Source organism: Zonotrichia leucophrys, chromosome 18 (genome assembly GCF_028769735.1).
Source record: "Zonotrichia leucophrys gambelii isolate GWCS_2022_RI chromosome 18, RI_Zleu_2.0, whole genome shotgun sequence".
Lineage (NCBI taxonomy): Eukaryota > Metazoa > Chordata > Aves > Passeriformes > Passerellidae > Zonotrichia > Zonotrichia leucophrys.
The window spans coordinates 11,206,933-11,223,265 of NC_088187.1; the positions used below are offsets into that span (position 1 = coordinate 11,206,933).

A 16,333-nucleotide genomic window follows, 5' to 3' on the forward strand; every position below is an offset into this window, starting at 1 on the left:
ATGGGGCTGGGATGTTCTGTGTCCTTAGGAATTTGGGGAACCCTGTGTCCAACTTCTGTCTCCTGCACTCTGTAACCTCGGGTGGAGCTGGGATGTTCTGTGTTCCCAGTGGAATATGGGGAACCTTGTGTCCCATCACTGTCTCCTGCACTCTGTCACCTCGGGTGAGGCTGGCTCTGTTCCCGATGGGAATGTGGGGACACTGTGCCCCAGCACGGTGCCACCTCTGCTGTGTCATCTGTGCCAGGATGGGACCAGGATGCTCCGTGTTCCCAGCTGGAACAGGGGGACACAGCCTCCCGTGCTTTGTCACCTGCCGGGACGCTCCTCATTCCCCGCGGGAACCGGGGCCGTGCCACCTGCACTCCATCACGGCCGCGCCGGGCCGGGCCGCTCCGCATTCCGCCGGGGCTGTGTGTCCGGGCTGTGTCCGCGGTCTGTTTGCAATCAGCCCCGGAGCCGCGTGCGGCCGGGCCCGGTGCCAGCCCCAGGCTGGAGCAGGGGGAGCGGGAGCGGCGGGAGCCAGAGCGGGGAGCGCAGCCCGGCGAGCGGCCGCGGCAGCGGGGCCGGGGAGGTGGCGCCTGCCCTGGGGAGGGACAGCAGCCCCGGGGGACACGGGGACATGGCCCGGCTGCTGCTCCTGCTGCTGCTCGCCGCTCTGGGCTGCGCGGCCAGGCCGGGCCGCCGGCCGGCGCCGTGGGACGATGGAGCTGACGGTAATTCCCTTCCCACCCTCGGGACCCCTTCGCACCGGGGCTGGGCACGGGGAACGGCCGGGCTGTGGGGCCGGGCTCAGGGGCTGGGTGCTCCTGGGGGCTGCTCGTGGTGCCAGCCCGCCCCTTGCAGCCCAGAGACCCCCGGCGAAGGGCTGCGCCAACCTGACGCTGGTGCTGGACAACTGGAAATTCGCCATCACCTCCCAGCTGAGGAACCTGCTGATGTCCGACCACCAGACCGTGCTGCCCGACTACGGCCGGTGAGGGGCCGGGGTCCCTGGGGGGGTATTTGGGGTCCGTCGGGGATTTCTGGGGTCCTTGCTGGATTTCTGGGAGTCCCTGCCCTCACGGCGCCGCTCCCGCAGGATCCCGGCGCTCTCGGGAGCCCTGGATGAGCTGTACCGGGATTTCCGCGGCCTGAAGGAGCAGCTGGGCCGGCTCTCGGATCGCTTCGCCCACCTCGAAGCCTCCGTGGAGCAGCTGAGCCGGGCCCGGGGCGCTGCAGGGCCCCCGCGCCGGGGAGGGGTCCCCCAAAACCCCCGGAGGGCCCCCGGGACCCCGCCGTGAGAGACCCCCGCCCGGGCCCGGGGCTCGGCCAGGCTGGGGGACAGGGGCAGGGCTGGGGGGGCTCAGACGGGAGGCATCACTTTGGGAGGGTTTCAGTAAAACGGGGGGCAGACACATCACTGGGGGAGGCTCAGGCTGGGGGGCTCAGGGTCATCGCTTGGGGGTCTGAAGCCGGGGGGCTCAGGGTTATCACTTGGGGGGGGTCTCAAGCCGGGGGGCTCAGGGTCATCGCCTGGGGGCTCAGCCAGACTTTTGCGGGTCCATCCCCGTGGGTCAGGGTCAGCTCGGGGGGGGTCTCTGCCCCCCCTCGGGGGTCGCACCCGGCCCCTCTCTCTCTCTCTATCAATAAAGCCGCTGTCGCCAGCACCGCCTCGCTCTTTTCTCCCACCGTGTCGGGATGGGGGGGATCACTCATGGGGCGGAGATGCCTTCTCTCCCGGTACCGACCCCGGGATGGGGGGCTCACTCATGGGGCGGGGGTCCCTCCCCTCCCGGTACCGACCCCCGGTACCGCCTCCCCGCCCCGCGCCGCTTTACGGCCTGTCGTAAACTCCCCCCCGCCCATTGCGGCGGCCGCCGCGCAGCCGTAAAGCGGAGCCGCCCGCGCCCCCCGCCCGGTACCCGCGGCCCCTCCGGGAGGGATTGGGGGGGGCGGGATGGGGGGGAGAGGGGCGGGGGTTTGGGTGGGGGGCTGCGGGCTGGGCGGGGATGGGTCCGGGGTGGGGGGCTGCCAGGGGAGCTGGGCTTGGGGAGGGGCTGGGGGGGTCTCAGTATGGGGGGGCTGTGGGACAGGGTATGGGGTACAAGGCATGTGATGGGGGTGTGTCGGGGGGCGTCTGAGGTGCAAGGACTGTGATCTTGGGGGGTCGGGGGGCGTCTGAGGTACAAGGACTGTGATGTGGGGGGGTCGGGGGTGGTCTGGGGTATAAGGACTGTGATGTGGGGGGTCTGGGGTGGGTCTGGAGGGTCTGGGGTACAAGGACTGTGATGTAGGGGGGTCTAGGGGGTCTGGGGTACAAGGACCGTGATGTGGGGTAGTCGGGGGTGGGTGTGGGATACAAGGACTGTGATGTGGGGTAGTCGGGGATGAGTCTGGGGTACAAGGAGTGTGATCTGGGTGGGTCTGGGGGCCGTGGAGGTGGGACTGGGGAGCTGAGGTTGATGTTTGGGAGGGGGCTGCTTGTGGGGCTGGGCCTGAGGGTCTCATTGGGGGGAGAAGAGGCTGTGGGGGACAGGGGTCTGCAGGGCTGTGTCAGCACACATTACCCACCGCTCGGGGGTCCCGGCTCAGCCCCTCACACCCTTGGTGCCCCCTCCCCACGCCCCCAGGCCGGCACCATGGCGCAGGTGGGGCACAGGGTGGATTACCTGGCCGGATTCTGCTGCCCGGTGGGGGGGCTGGTGGCGGGCAAGCCGCGGGTGCTGTGCCACGAGAACGAGATCTACCTCTCCAACGGCACCGAGTTCGTCTACGTGTACGACCAGGAGGGCAAAGTGCTCAAGGTGAGGGGCTCGGTGGGGTGGGGGTTCACTGTGCCCCCCATCCCGTGGGGACACCCCTTTCCCTATCCCTGGATTCCCTCTGTCAGCATCCAACAAACAAACCCTACAAGCAGCACTCTTTTCTTTGGGGTTTGTTGGGGTTTGGGGGTGCTGCCAGCTGGCTCCTCTCCCAGTCCTGTGGGACACACAGACTGCACAGGGGCTTCTCTCCCCTCTCCCCCAGGCCTGGCTGCTGTCCCCACTGTCACAGCGCCCTGACTGACACGCTGCTGCCTTTGTTAATTTGTTCTGATTACCATTTCTAAGAAATCCACCGCTGTACGAGCGGGATCTGCCTCCCACACTGCGCTCCCGCTCGGCAAAGTAGAGCACGTACCCTGCTCCCTGTTTTCCTTCCCCTCAGGGAGCGGGAATGACAGGCTGCCTCAGCCCCTCTCCCACCCCCCAGCCCGGGAACACCCAGCTGGGCGCTGCCCAGGGATCCCTGTGTCCCTGGAAACCGCTTTGGATCCCCCTCTGCAGGGAGCCGCCTTGTCCCTGCCGCCCCCGCGGGTGCCGTGGGAGGTGACATTTGGTTGTGTCCCCCCTGCCAGGCTGTGTTCCGCTGCCCCGACCAGGTGTGGCACGTGGAGCTGCTGCCCCAGCCCCGGCAGCTCTACATCCTGTGTGCCCACAGCGGGATCTACTGCGTGTCCCTGGAGCAGCAGAGCAGGTGAGCAGGGGTGACCCCATCCCAGGGCTGCCCTGCCTGTCAGGCTCTGGATCCGTCTCTGCCCGTGCTAAAAGCTCTCCTGCAGGAGCTCACTTCCCAGGGCCGGGCAAAGAGGCGGCCAAGGCACACGCTGGCTTCTCCCCTCGCCTTGGCTCTGAGCTCTTGCCTGTTTTCCCAAAGGTTAATGGAGCAGACGGACGGCGACGGCCAAGAAAGCAACGGCCCCTCCGGCGTCTTCCCGGTGGAAGCGGACGCCTGCATCTTCCCCGACGCCAGCCTGAGCATGTTCACCCTGCTCAGCACCTTCGTCATCACGCTGGCCCAGGACGAGGGCAAGTGGTGGATGCGGCTGCACGAGCTGCCGCGCCCGGAGCAGGACGGGCCCCCGTACCGGCAGGTCAGCCAGGTGGAGTTCTGCCCCGGGAGCCCTCCTGGGGATGGTGCAGGGGACGCGCCGCCCTCCTGCTTCCTGCCCGTGCTGTGCTGCGCGGCCGCGCCCGGCACCCAGGGGCTCTGGTGCTCGGGGGGCTTCGTGCTGGAGGAGCCCCTCTTCAGCCTCCTCTTCGGCATCGACGTGGCCATGCTGGAGTCGCCCATGATCCTGTGCGGCTTCCCGGACGGGCAGCTCTGCTCCGTGCCCCTCAAAGCCCTCAGCTCCTCGCCCGCCGCCGACGGCTGCCGCGACGTGTCCACGCCGGCGCCGCCCGTGAAGATCCTGCACCACCTGGAGGAGCCCATCGTGTTCATCGGGGCGCTGCGCACCGGGCGGCATGGACACGACGACGACGACGACAACGACGACGACACCGACACCGAGGCGCCCGCGGGCGAGCCCGGCTGTGACTGCGTGGTGGCCGTGGGCCACTACGGGAAGATGGTGGCGGTGAAGGCGGATCAGCGGGAGGAGGCCACGGTGCCCGAGCTCAGGGAGTATTACCTGCGGGGCCCCATCCTGTGCGCGGCCTGCGGCAGCGGCTCCCGCATGTACTACAGCACCCACTCCGACATCTCCGCCGTGGACCTGGACTGGGCGGGCGACTCCTCGGACCCCGAGGACACGGAGAGCGGCGCCGGCGTGCTGCCCCCCGTGCTGTCCCCGGCCAGCCTGAGTATCTGTAGCGTGGTGGCGCTTTCCTTGTCCTCCCGGGCCTCGGAAGGTACTGGGGGCAGCAGGGTGGGATCTCACCTCTCCTCTATCCAGCTCTGTGTGGGGTGGGTGGGGCTCCATCTTTCATCCTTGTTGGTTCGCCTTGGTTTTGTAAGTTGTTCCTGTGCATTGTGATTCCTGCTTGTCCCTGCTCATTCCCAGTGCCTCAGCTTGGCATTGCAGGAGGTGGCCAGCCCTGGCAGCTGTGGGACAGCCCCAGGCTCGGATCAGGCTCCCTCCAAAATGAGGTGTTCAGTGTGCCTCTGGACTGGCTGTGCACAGAGCCTGTGCCACCAGCAGAGCCCCTGTGTGACAGCTGGGTGCTGCTGGCCTTGGCGGGGGATGGCAGGCACAGCGTGTTGTCCCCTCTCAGAGCTCTGTGTGTGAGCAGGCTGTGCTGTGGTGATCCATGTCTGTCTCCATCACATCCCACTGCCTTGGGGAGGCAGTGCCACGCTGCTCCCTGTGCCCCCCACCTCAGCCATCCAGGAAGGCCCTGCTCCCTTCCTGGCCCCTGACCCCCCGTCTGTGCCTGCAGGGGAGTCGGAGCTGTTGGCCCTGTCGGCCAAGGGCCGCCTCGTGTCCTGTGGGCTGTGCAGCCCCGAGGAGCCGGACGTGGAGCTGACCCCAGCTGAGATCGGCCGGAGGATCAAGGAGCTGCTGTCGGGGATTGGGGACACCTCAGAGAGGTAAAGGTGGCACCAAAGCTGGGGGTTGTGCAGGTCATTGCCAGTAATTATGGTTTGGGTAAGAGACACCTTAGAGCTCATCCCATTCCACCCCCATGGGCAGGGACACCTTCCACTATCCCAGGGTGCATCCAATCCACCTGTGACATATCCAGGGATCCAGCGGCAGCCACAGCTTCTCTGGGCACCCTGTGCCAGGGTCTGCCCACCCTCAGAGAGAACAATTCCTTCCCAATATCCCATCTAACCCTGCTCTCTGGCAGTGGGAAGCCATTCCTATTATCCCTCACTCCAGGCCCTTGTCCAAAGTACCTCTCCAGCTCCCTTGGAGCCCCTTTAGGCACTGCAAGGGGCCCTAATGTCTCTCTGGAGCCTTTTTTTCTCCAGGCCGAACACCCCCATGTCTCCTCAAGCTTTTCTCTTGGAAAACCACTCCAGCATTTACCTTTCCTGGCCAGGAAGCCCCCCCAGGCTCGATAATATAAAACCAGTGTTTGAGGGCAGCCCCCTCCCATGGCACAGCCACCCCCGGTGCCGTGGGCGGGCTGGCAGCGGCAGCCATGGCAGCAGAAGGTGGCACAGGCAGGGTGCCAGGCGCCTGCCACGCGTGCCAAGGCGGCAGTGACAGGCAGGGCAGGCACATGCCTCCATCCTCCGTGGCTGGCTGTGTGGGGAGGGGCTGTGGGTGAGCCCCCCTCCATCCTCCATCCACAGGGGGATTCCTGAGGTCTGGCTGTCCAGAGCCACTGCACAGGCTCAGCTCTGATGGAACATGGATCTGTGCTGCCATGGCAGAGAAGCTGGCAGTTTTCTGTGGTGGGATCATGCCAGGAGCAGCTCAGCTTGGCAGCACAGCGCCATCCCGGTGTCCCTCCCGTTGTTCCATCCCTGTCACACTGTCCTTGCAGAGTGTCCTTCCTGAAGAAAGCTGTGGACCAGAGGAACCGAGCCCTGGCCAGCCTGAACCAGGTGATGAACGTGAGCGCGGCGCTGCTCTCCAGCCAGGAGGGCCACAAGCCCATCGCCTGCACCGTCACTGCCAACTGGAGCTGCCTCCTGCTCCAGGACACCGTCACCATCTCCTGCTTGCTGGAGAACTGCAGCGAGTACAGCCTGGAGGAGGGCTGGACCCTCTGTGTCCAGCTCCTGGCCAGCCCCTGTGCCTTAGAGGAGGAATCCATGGATTCGGCCACCACCTTCACCTTCCCCATTGACCAGCTGCTCCCTGGCAACAAGCGGGAGCTGACGCTGCCCCTCGGCCCCGCTGCCGACACCAAGCTGGACCTGCCTCTGACCATCTCCTGTGCCCTCTACTACAGTTTGAGGGATATTTTGGGCAGTGGCTCCGACTCCTCCGAGGACCTGGATGACTTCCTGCCCGACGACTCGCCCCTGCTGTCCCCGGACAGGGAGGGCATCTGCCTGCCCCTCAGCCAATGCACCATTGACATGCTCCAGTGCCTCCGTTTCGGGAGCAGCCCCCCCGGGCCCAGCGCCCCCCCTGCCCCCTCAGACCCTGTGGAGACCTTCCTCAAAGTGTCCCGGGAACAGACTGAGCCCGAGGAGGGGAAAAGCCCGGCAGAGGAGAGCCTGCCCCCCTCGGCAGCGTCCATCCGGGTGTCCTCGGAGCTGCTGAAAAGTGCTCTCAAAACCTCGGAAACAGGTGGGTCTGGCAGGGTGGCACTGTCACAGCCCCTCCCTTGGGCACAGAGGGCTGTGTGACCCCACTGCCCCCAGCACAGCCTTGGCACATGTGGCAGTGGCACAACTCTGCGTGTCCCAATGTGGGGTGGTCCTCTGTTACCCCTGCCCCCTCAGGGCCTGTCTCAGGCACACGCTGTCAGCAGTGTCACATCTCTGCTCTGTGCTTTGGTCCCCAGATGTCCCACTTTGCTGTGCCACCCTGCGCTGGCTGCTGGCTGAGAACCCCGGGGCCGAGGCGCTGAGCACGGAGGTGGCATCGGTGTGTGGCACGGCACCCGACGGTGCCCACGTCCAGCTGCTCGTCAGAGAGGCAAGGAATGGGTTAGCCCTGAGCCAAGGAATGGGTCAGCCTGCAGGGAAGCTCCATCCCACAAAGCCAGCTCCTTCCTGGGGTCAGGGAGATGAGTGGGGGCATGGCCATGCCATTCTGTCCCCTCCTCTGGGCTGCACAGGCAGCATTCCCAGTCCATTCTCCCAACCCTGGGCTTCCCAAAGGCTGTGGTTATTTCCCTCCCTCTCCACATGTTCCCATTTCTTTGGTTCTAGAAAATGCACTGGGATTTGGGTTTGGGTTGTAAATCCACCCCATGCAGAATTCCCCTCTAAAGGCACAGGGAAAATAGAGATTTCTGCCCAGCTCTCCTGCCTGACCCCTGAGGGGCCTCCAGGTACCTGGCACAGGTGGATTTGCACCTGAGAGCTCAGATGTCCCCAGGGTGATGAGTGACAGTGTTCATTCTGCCAGGGCTCACCTGGTAGCACCAGGCTGGGGACAACTGCTCCTGGGAGGATGGGAGGGTTTGGGGGTGTCTGGAACCTTCTGGGGAACCTGGTGCCTGTGGGGAGGGGCTCTGGCCCCCTGGCAGTGACACTGCTCTCGCTGTCCAGGTGGCCATGAATGACCTGAGCCCTGCAGGTCCCATCCAGGCTGTGGAGATCCTGATGGAGAGCCCATCCCTGGCCCACATGTGCAGGACACACCACGCCGTCATCCGGCGCATACAGGTACCCCCCTGGGCCAGGGGCACCCCAAGTGACCCCAAACCCCCTGGGATGGAGCCTGGGCTGCAGTGGGGGGTGTTTCTATGGTGCCATGGTGTGACAGACCAGCACCAGCATCTGGGGGTGCCAGATGTGGGGTTTGGGCTGCCCTGAGATTGGGAATTCCCAAGGATGGGACTCCCAGGGTCTGGGGGCTGCTGCTGTGGTCAAGGTGGGAGTCCGGAGCTGGGGTTCCTGGATGGGGTCCCTGGTTTGGGGTCCTGGGGCTGGTAGCTGCCAGCCCCTCCCTGCCTCCCTCCCTGCCTGGCACAGGCGCTGGTGCTGGAGCAGGCGGCGCAGGGCTCGGGCCCCCCCGACCTCCGCATGCAGTACCTGCGTCAGATCCAGGCCAACCACGAGGTGAGCCCCCCGATCCCCTCCCTCCCTCCCTCCCCGTGGGGACCCCACCCCCAGCCGGTCCCTCACCCGGCCCCGCTCCCGCAGATGCTGCTGAAGGAGGCGCAGACCCTCCGGGACCAGCCCAGCCTGGCTGGGGACGGGGCTGAGGGCTCTGCCACGGCCACCGAGAAGCTCCTGAACATCTACCGGCAGCTGCGGAACCCCAGCCTGGTCCTGCTGTGAGCGGGGGGCGGCCAGCCCGCCCCAAACCCCGCCGGCCGGGGTGGGGGCCCGCGGGAGAGCCCCCCATCCCACCTCACCCCAGCCCACCAGAGCAGGGGCGGGGCCGGTGGCCGGTCCGGCGGGGGGTGTGTCTGTGCGTGTTTCGTGGTCGTGTTGTCGGCAGCACCGGGGGCGTCTCGGGGCTCCGGTGGCGGAGCGGGGGCTCCTGGGCTGGCCCAGCCCTGCCCCGCCGCCCCCCAGCCCGGCCAGGCCGGGGCAGCCCCCCGGGGCCGCGCTGTCTTGTGGATCCGTGGTAGTGTAGTGGCCGTGCCGAGCCGAGCCGAGCCGGGCCGGCCGCGGGCTGAGCCCCCCGAGCCGCCTTCAGGATCAGGACAAACAGGGTGCTGTGCCCGGGGGAGCCCCGTTTTCTGCTGGGCAGGGGAGGGGGTCTCCGCTCCCCCGTTGTTTCTATAAATGATCTCGTATCTCCATGCTGGTGCGGCGTGGTCCGGCCGCGGCCCCTCCCGCACCTCTCCACTGTCTGTAACTCTGTCGTCTGCCATAAAAACGATCCTGTTGCTCACCCCGTGCCTGGCTCTGTTCCTTTCCGTCCTCCCGAGGGTCCTGGCAGCTCTCGGGGTGGGGGTCTCCCACTGCCACCCCCTGCTCCCCCAGCCTGGCAGAGGAGCTGCCCCCTCGGGCTCCTGCCGGCTGTGGCTTTGCTTTGCTGACCCCCCCATCCCGTGTGGCACCCCGGGGGTCCCTGCATCCCCCTGCCCCCCGGATCAGCCCCTTCCACGGGGTCTGTGCGCTCCTGGGAGGGAAGCAGGGCTGGATCTCCATGGGAAGGAGGACGCGCTGGTGCCTCGGTGTGATGATCCAGGTGACTTTAATGCCGTGAGTCGCGGGGGGGGGACACAGCTGCCACCACCCCGCATTGCCAGGGACAGGGACAGGGGGGTGGCCGCGGGGGGGGCTCCGGGGGTGGCTCAGTACTCCCAGAGCGTGGCCCGCAGCACGGACTCGCTGTCGGCGCGCAGGGTCCCCGCGGGGTCCCCGCGCAGGTACCGCCCGTTCTTCCCTTTGATGGCCACGCGGCCCCGCTCCCGGAACTCGAAGAAGAAATCCTCGGACAGGTCCCCGTCGCTGCACACCGAGCCGCTGCTCGCCACGTACCAGTACTTGCCCCCCTGGCCTGCGGGGAGCCCCGGGGGTGTCAGTGCAGGTCAGTGACCCCCAGGGCCACCCACCCACCCCACAGCCCCCCCCAGCCCACCCACCTTGGATCTGGTAGGCGCCGTCGCTGAAGGTGATGTGGAAGACGTCGTAGACGGAGCGGTTGGAGTCGAGCAGGTTGGAGCCCCGGTGGTAGCAGACGAAGCCGTGCTCGCCCCGCAGCACCAGCATGGGCCGGTTGATCAGCTTCAGAGTGAACTCCTCGTCCTCCCCTGCGCAGCACGCAGCCCTCAGCACCCCGGGGCACCCCCGGTCCCCCCCGTGCCCCCCAGCACTCACCCACAGTGTCGCTGACGGCCGCCAGCTGCCCGTTCCTCTTGGTGCACACGTAGCGGCCGTTGCTGGCGCGCAGGGCCACGCGCCGCCCGCGCCACTCGATGTCAAACATGGTGTTGGCAGCGCTGGTGGCAGAGGGACAGCGTGAATTAGGGGTGCCTATGTCACCCCCTCACATCATCCCTCCACCCTACGCTGCAGCCTCACTCACATTTCGGTGGCCACAGCCTGGATGCCCCCGTGGGCCACCAGGGTCCAGTAGCTGCCGGTGTTGGTGTGGAGGCTGCACTTGTTGGTGTCACGGTCGATCTGCAGCTGGAAGGTCTCGTGGTTCAGCTCCTCGTCCTGGTTTGCTGAGACATTCACACCTGGGGGAGAGTGGAGGTTGGTGCTGGGCCTGCTCTGGACATGGGCACTGGTCACGCTCCAGCCACCAGCGCCACTCCAGGTCCAGCGACTGGCACTGGTCCTGTCCTGGCCCTGGGCAGCAGCCTCAGTCTGGCCATGGTCACCGATCCCACTTTGGCACTAGTTGGCACCGGTCCTGCTCCATTCATCATCAGTGACCCCGCTGTGTCCATTGTCACCAATCCCAGCCCAGCCACAGGCACTGATCCCACTGAGCCATTGTCACCAGTCCCACTCAGGCCATCAGGACCAGTTCCAGCCCAGCCCATTGTCACTGTCCCATTCCAGCCATTGGCACCCATCCTGTTCCAGCCATGGGTATCGGTTCCACTCTGTTGGCTCCTGTCACCAAAGCCACTCTGTCCACGGTCACTGATCCTGCTGTGGCCATTGGCAGCGATCCTGCTCTGGCCAGCAGGACCAATCCCATTGCAGCCATTGTCCCACCCCACCCATCACCACCACGGGCACCCTCCCCTGCCCCCAAATCCTCCTGCGAACAATTGTGCTAATTGGGCTGGTTAATCAGCTTGTCACCGCCGTGTCCATCTGGTCACAAACCCCTATTTATAGCTGGTCCCCCTCGTCACCCGGCACTAAGCTGCTTGGCACAGGGGTGGCACCATCCCTGGGGGGCACCTGGGGGCGAATGGGGTCCCTTGGGTCTCCAACAAGGGGTTCTGCTCACCTGTGGTCACATCTGCTGGCTCTACACACGTGTGTGCACACAGGGCATCGTGTGTGGCCTGCACAGGCACACGTGTGACCCTGTGGATGCTGCACGGAGTGTGACACACCTGTGTGTGTGTGTGTGTGTGCACGTACACACCTGTGCACACCTACACCCCTGCACGTGTTCACACACACACACACAGAGCCCTGCACGTGCACACACGTGTGTACACACACACCCACGCCTTCCCCCCCAGCTGCTCCCACTCCATGCTCACTGACCTCAGCCCCCCAGGCACACAGGACCCCCGTGTCCCTCTCCAGCAGCCAGGCTGGGGTTCCCCATGTCCCCAGGATGTGGCTGTAGGATCCCCCCAGGTAAGCACAGCCCTATGGGGTTGCTGCTATGGGGTCTGCCCCAGGGTGGGGGTCCCAAGGGTGCTCCCACAGAGCTGTGGGGTCCCTGGGTGGGCAGGGAGCGGGTGTGGGGAGCTCTTACCCTGCCGGATGGAGACATATCTGCCATTGGCCGCCGTGAACACCACCTGGGGGTGACTCTCCTCCAGGTCAAAGAGTTCATCTTTGCCCGGCTTGGAGCTGCGGCCGGATTTGAGGGTGCCGGTGGGTCCGGTGGGCGCCAGGTACTTCCCGTCGCAGTCCTTGAACGCCAGCTTGCCCGCCTTGAACTCGAGGGTGTAGCCGGTGCCGGCGCCGGGCTCGGGCACCAGGGTGCCATCGCAGCGCAGGTAGCGCTCGTCGGCCGTGCGCAGGCTGTACTTCTTGTCCTGGAAGCAGAGCGTGATGAGCGCGTCCACGCCCCACGGCAGGTTGCTGTCGGTGGCGATCTCGTCCTCGTGGGCGCTCAGGTGCGCGTAGCGGCGGCGGCTGACGCTCAGCAGGTTGGCCTGGGGGTGCATGGCCAGGTGCACGGTCCAGAGCTCGCCCTCGGTCACGCTGGGGGCGAAGCAGGACAGGCGGTCCTCGCGGCCGCCGAAGAAGCGCCGGTGCGGGGCCGACTGCAGCGCCCAGCGCCCGTCCGACTGCGTGATGATGCTGAAGCCTTCGTCCCGGCCCGGCTGCTCCGCCTCGCAGCGCACCTTGCCGTCCTTGTCGGCGCCCAGGTAGCGGCCCAGGTGGCTCTTGAGGAAGACGATGGAGCTGTCGGCTTCATCCTGCTCCAGCGTCCAGATCTGCTTGCGCTTGAGGCTGGGCGCCGAGGCGTTCACCTTGTAGCCGAAGCTCTCCGCCGTCAGGTAGCGGCTCTCGCAGTTGATCAGCCCGAACTGGATCTTCAGCACCTGGTGGATCCCATTCGTTGGCATCTTCCGCCGAGGCGGGGCGGCCCCCGGGGGCCGGCGGGGGCTCCCCGGCGCTGCCGAGCCCGGGCGTCGCGGCGGGGCCGGACGGAGCGCCCGCGGCAGGGGCGGCTGCGCTGCCCGGGACCCACGGAGGGAGACGGGGCCCCGAGGGGGCTGAGACCCGTTCGGTCACCCGCGGGTGGGATTAGAGAGCGGCCGGCTTGCGATGGGCACCGGGGGCGCCCGGGCGAGGGGGCACCGCGGCAGCCCCCGGCCACGCCACCGTCCCTCGCCGCGGCCCCGTCGTGCTGTGGCGGAGCCGCGGGTGGAAAACTTGGGTGGGAACCCGATCCGGGCCGGCGTATCCGTTCCGATGCCGGCGGGTTAAGGTTACCGGCCCCTCTGATTCAGCAGCGGGTCACCTCCAGCCGCGCCGCCTCCCGGCCAGCCCCTAAGCGCCTTTTCCAATTAGCCAGGCATTTTGATTAGTGTAAACCTTTTATCCTGCTTTGGGGCCCTTGGCCTCCATCTGTCCTGTGGCCCCAAATCCCTCCTGCAGCTGTGGATCGGGGTCACGGACGCCCCCGAGGGGCGTGGGCTCCTTCGGGGCTGAGCCCGCCCGGAGCTCATGGCAGAGATGAGGGTCCGAAGAGGGTCCGGCCCTTTGGGGGGGACAGGAGGGGATGGGGACAGGAGGGGACAGCGGGGTAGGGGAAAGGAGGGGACAGTCCCCACTTCAACCCCAGCCCTGCTGGGATCCCCGTCCTCGCCCACGCTCTACTGGGGGACAGATGGGGACGGGCTCTGTCACCAGCCAGGCCCCCCGAATTGTCCCGACCCCCGTGCCGGGGTCCGGCCGTGCCGTGGCGGTGCCGCTCCGGCTCCCGCCGCCGTCCCCCGGGCCCTGCGGCTCCGGTGTCAGCCCGGTGCCCGGTTATTGTTCCCGCACACAGCCCCAGCTTTGGTTGCTCATGACTTTTTCATGCTGGGCTGGCGCTGCCCGCGCCGGGGGGTGCCGAGGCCCCCCGAGCTGCGACACCCGAGCCGCGCCCGCCCGCCCGCTGTAACTGACCCCCGAAACGGAGCCGGCTCGGCTTTCGGGGCCCGCCGAGGGGGGAATAAATGGGTCAGGGTCCCGGGGGGCCCGGGGGGGCCGCGGGGCTCTCGGTGGGTGCCCGCCGGCACCTGCCCGGCAGCGCGGCCGGGAGCGGCATTTATACATGCCGGCCCCCCCGCCACCCCCGGCGGGGTCAGGTTCCCCTCGGGGGGGCCCTGGGCGCTGCCCCACAGGCACAGCGTGTCCCTGTGTCCCCCCGGCCTGGGGACAGCCGGACCCCTCCCCACTGAGGGCTGCCGGGACCGGACGTGCTTGTGACAACCCCGCAGGGGGCTGGGGTGGGCGACCTCTCGGTGTGGGTGTCCCCTCCGGATGGGTGATCCCCCGGTTTCCGTCCAACACCAGGATGGAAAATGGGGGTGCTGGGCTGCCAGAGGGGGTCCCCAGCGCACAATAATGGTGGGGGGCTGCCAGAGGGGAAGGGGGGAGGGGGGTTCAGCTGTGCCCCACACACCCGGGGGGTCAGGCAGGGTCTTGGGGTGGGGGTCAGAGGGTGTCGGGGCTCTGATGGGGGGAGCCCCTCCTGGTGCCCATCCAGGGCAGGGGCTCGGGGGGTCCGGTGGGGGATCAGGAGGGGAATCGGGCACCTGCGAGGTGGGACCCGCCCATCACCATCCCATCACCATCCCTTCACTCCGCCCCTGCGCACGGGGACGGACGGACGGACGGACGGAGGGACGGACAGACAGACGGACACCAGGCGGCGGGGCGTGCCGGGGGTGGTGCCTTCCTCCTCCTCCTCCTCCTCCTCTTCTTCCTCCTCCTCTTCCTCCTCCTTTTCCTCCTGGTCCTCCCGCCCCTGCCCCTCCCTGCCCGGCCCTGCCCTCCCTGAGTCACGGCTGGGGGCGGCCCCGGCCGTGGCCGGGCGGGGGGTGCGGCCGGGATGTCCCCGGGGACACGGGGGATGCGGGGGTCACCTGCGCGGCCCCCCGAGGCCAGACCCCCCCCGGGCCCTCCGTGTCCCACCACGGCCCGGCTCGGGAACACGGGACCCTCCAGGACCCCCGGCACCCCCCGAGGCCGTCCCGGGTCGCTGTCGCCTCTGCACCCCGACAGTGCCCGTGTCACCCGTCCCGGTGGCACCGGGAGCTGCTGGGGAGGGTTGGGCAGGGCTGGGAATCCCGTGGGACGTGGGGACAGCGGTGGCCACCAGTGCCGTGGGCCTGAGTGACACCAGGAGCTGGCGTGGGTGGCCTGTGGAACGGCGTGTGGGTACCTGGCACAGCACCTGGCACGATGGGCGGCTGCTCAGGATGGCCCATGGCTAATGTGACATGGGACATTGGCTACCTGACGCGACATGGCTGCTTGACACGGGGTGTGGCTGCCTGGCACGGGGTGGGGCTGCTTGAATGGGACATGGTGCATGGCTGCCTGGTGGCACACGGGCACCTGGGGTGGCACTGGGCCCCTGGCACAGCTGTGGCTACCTGGCACAGGGTGTGCCCACCTGAGATGGCACCTGGCTGCCTGACAGAGTGTGTGCCCCCCTTCGATGGTACATGGCACAGTGTGTGCCCACCTGTGATGGCACTAGGCTACCTGACAGAGTGTGTCCCCACCTGAGATGGTACCTGACACAGGGTGTGCCCACCTGAGATGGCACCAGGCTGCCTGATGTGCTTTGTGGCACCTGACACAGGGCATGGCTACCTGGCATGGGGCGTGGCTGCCTGCTCCTGGCATGCCCACCCAGGACCCCGGGCACTCACCTGGCTGGCACCGCACAGGTGCAGCCATGGCAGGGGGGGCACAGGGCCCCGAGGGGAAGGGGCTCGGGCATGGGGAGCCCCCCGGCTGGCTGGGGTGCGCTGGGGCTGGGGTGGCTGCACTGGGGTGTCCCTGGGGCCACCGGGATGTCACCCCAGGTGTGCGGGGGGCGCGGGGCAGCACAGCCGGGGCTGGGGGTGCCGTGCCCCGGGCAGAGCTGTCACCTCTGGGACCCGCAGAGTCACCTGGGGGTGCAGGGCTGCACCGGGGGTCCCCAGCCCGGTGCTGTGTGTGGAGGCCATGGCTGGGGGGTCCCGGGTGGGTGTCACGGGTGGGGTGCGTAAGACCCCCGGCTGGGGGGGTGCAGGTGGGTAACGGGGGGTGCCAGGGCCAGGTGGGGGTGCAGGTGCCATGAGAGGGGGGTCCCGGTGCCCGTGGGGAGTGCAGGTGCCGCGGGTGGGGGGGTCCCAGTGCCCCGAGGGGGGTGCACGTGCTGCCCGGTGCTGCCCAGGGTGGGGGGCGCGGTCCCAAGTTCGGGGTGCGGGGCCAGGCCCGGGCAGGCCCGCGGGGGCCTGGCACTCCCGGAGGCGCTGCCGGGAGGGTTCCGGAGCTGCCCGGGGAGGGGCGCGGCCCGGGGGTCCCGCCGGGATCGGGGGGGTCCCGCTGGAACCGGGGGTCGCCCCCCCCGCACCCCCCCGCCCCATGCAGGTTCCGGGGTGCCGAGGGGCGGGGCCAGCCCGGCAGCCGCCCCACGTGGCCTGGGCCGCGCCAGCCAATGAGAGCGCCTGTTTCTGAAAGATCTCCATATATGGCGATGTTCTCGGCCGAGGAGGCGGGGCTCTCGGCCCCCGGATATAAAAGCGCGGGGCTGGCAGCCGTGCGGTCTCACTCAGCCGGCGGCAGCGGACCAGGCGGCACCGTCACCGCAGCGCCCACAGAAGCGACCCCCGCGCAGCAGGTACCGCACGGCCCCGCA

General features: G+C 67.9%; 4 protein-coding genes across 5 annotated transcripts in view; 3 read left to right on the forward strand and 1 right to left on the reverse strand.

Moving 5' to 3' along the window:
• Positions 1-69: 69 nt before the first annotated feature.
• Positions 70-1,308, forward strand: LOC135455316 (uncharacterized). The gene is made up of 3 exons (XM_064728441.1): positions 70-716; positions 847-976; positions 1,082-1,308. The coding sequence occupies exons 1-3, from the start codon at positions 116-118 to the stop codon at positions 1,281-1,283; spliced, it is 933 nt and encodes a 310-aa protein (XP_064584511.1). The 5' UTR covers positions 70-115; the 3' UTR covers positions 1,284-1,308.
• A 533-nt stretch (positions 1,309-1,841) lies between these two features.
• FAAP100 (FA core complex associated protein 100) lies at positions 1,842-9,223 on the forward strand. 2 transcript variants are annotated; one of them, XM_064728623.1, is made up of 10 exons: positions 1,842-1,900; positions 2,613-2,786; positions 3,380-3,498; positions 3,679-4,655; positions 5,184-5,334; positions 6,243-6,997; positions 7,215-7,348; positions 7,927-8,043; positions 8,353-8,439; positions 8,524-9,223. In XM_064728623.1, the coding sequence occupies exons 2-10, from the start codon at positions 2,622-2,624 to the stop codon at positions 8,659-8,661; spliced, it is 2,643 nt and encodes an 880-aa protein (XP_064584693.1). In that variant the 5' UTR covers positions 1,842-1,900; positions 2,613-2,621; the 3' UTR covers positions 8,662-9,223. The 2 variants fall into 2 exon arrangements, with proteins under 2 accessions (XP_064584693.1, XP_064584692.1); XM_064728622.1 differs by lacking the exon at positions 1,842-1,900 and having other exon boundaries at positions 2,201-2,786.
• Positions 9,224-9,514: 291 nt separating this feature from the next.
• FSCN2 (fascin actin-bundling protein 2, retinal) lies at positions 9,515-12,554 on the reverse strand. Its single transcript, XM_064728555.1, has 5 exons — positions 11,732-12,554; positions 10,364-10,520; positions 10,156-10,277; positions 9,921-10,088; positions 9,515-9,835 (listed from the first exon to the last, which is right to left on the reverse strand). The coding sequence occupies exons 1-5, from the start codon at positions 12,552-12,554 to the stop codon at positions 9,630-9,632; spliced, it is 1,476 nt and encodes a 491-aa protein (XP_064584625.1). The 3' UTR covers positions 9,515-9,629.
• Positions 12,555-16,174: 3,620 nt separating this feature from the next.
• Positions 16,175-16,333, forward strand: part of ACTG1 (actin gamma 1) — a 3,030-nt gene continuing 2,871 nt past the window's right edge. Inside the window, exon 1 of the mRNA XM_064728486.1 lies at positions 16,175-16,315. The gene's annotated coding sequence lies outside the window, so the exon portion shown is untranslated. The remainder of the gene's footprint in view (positions 16,316-16,333) is intronic.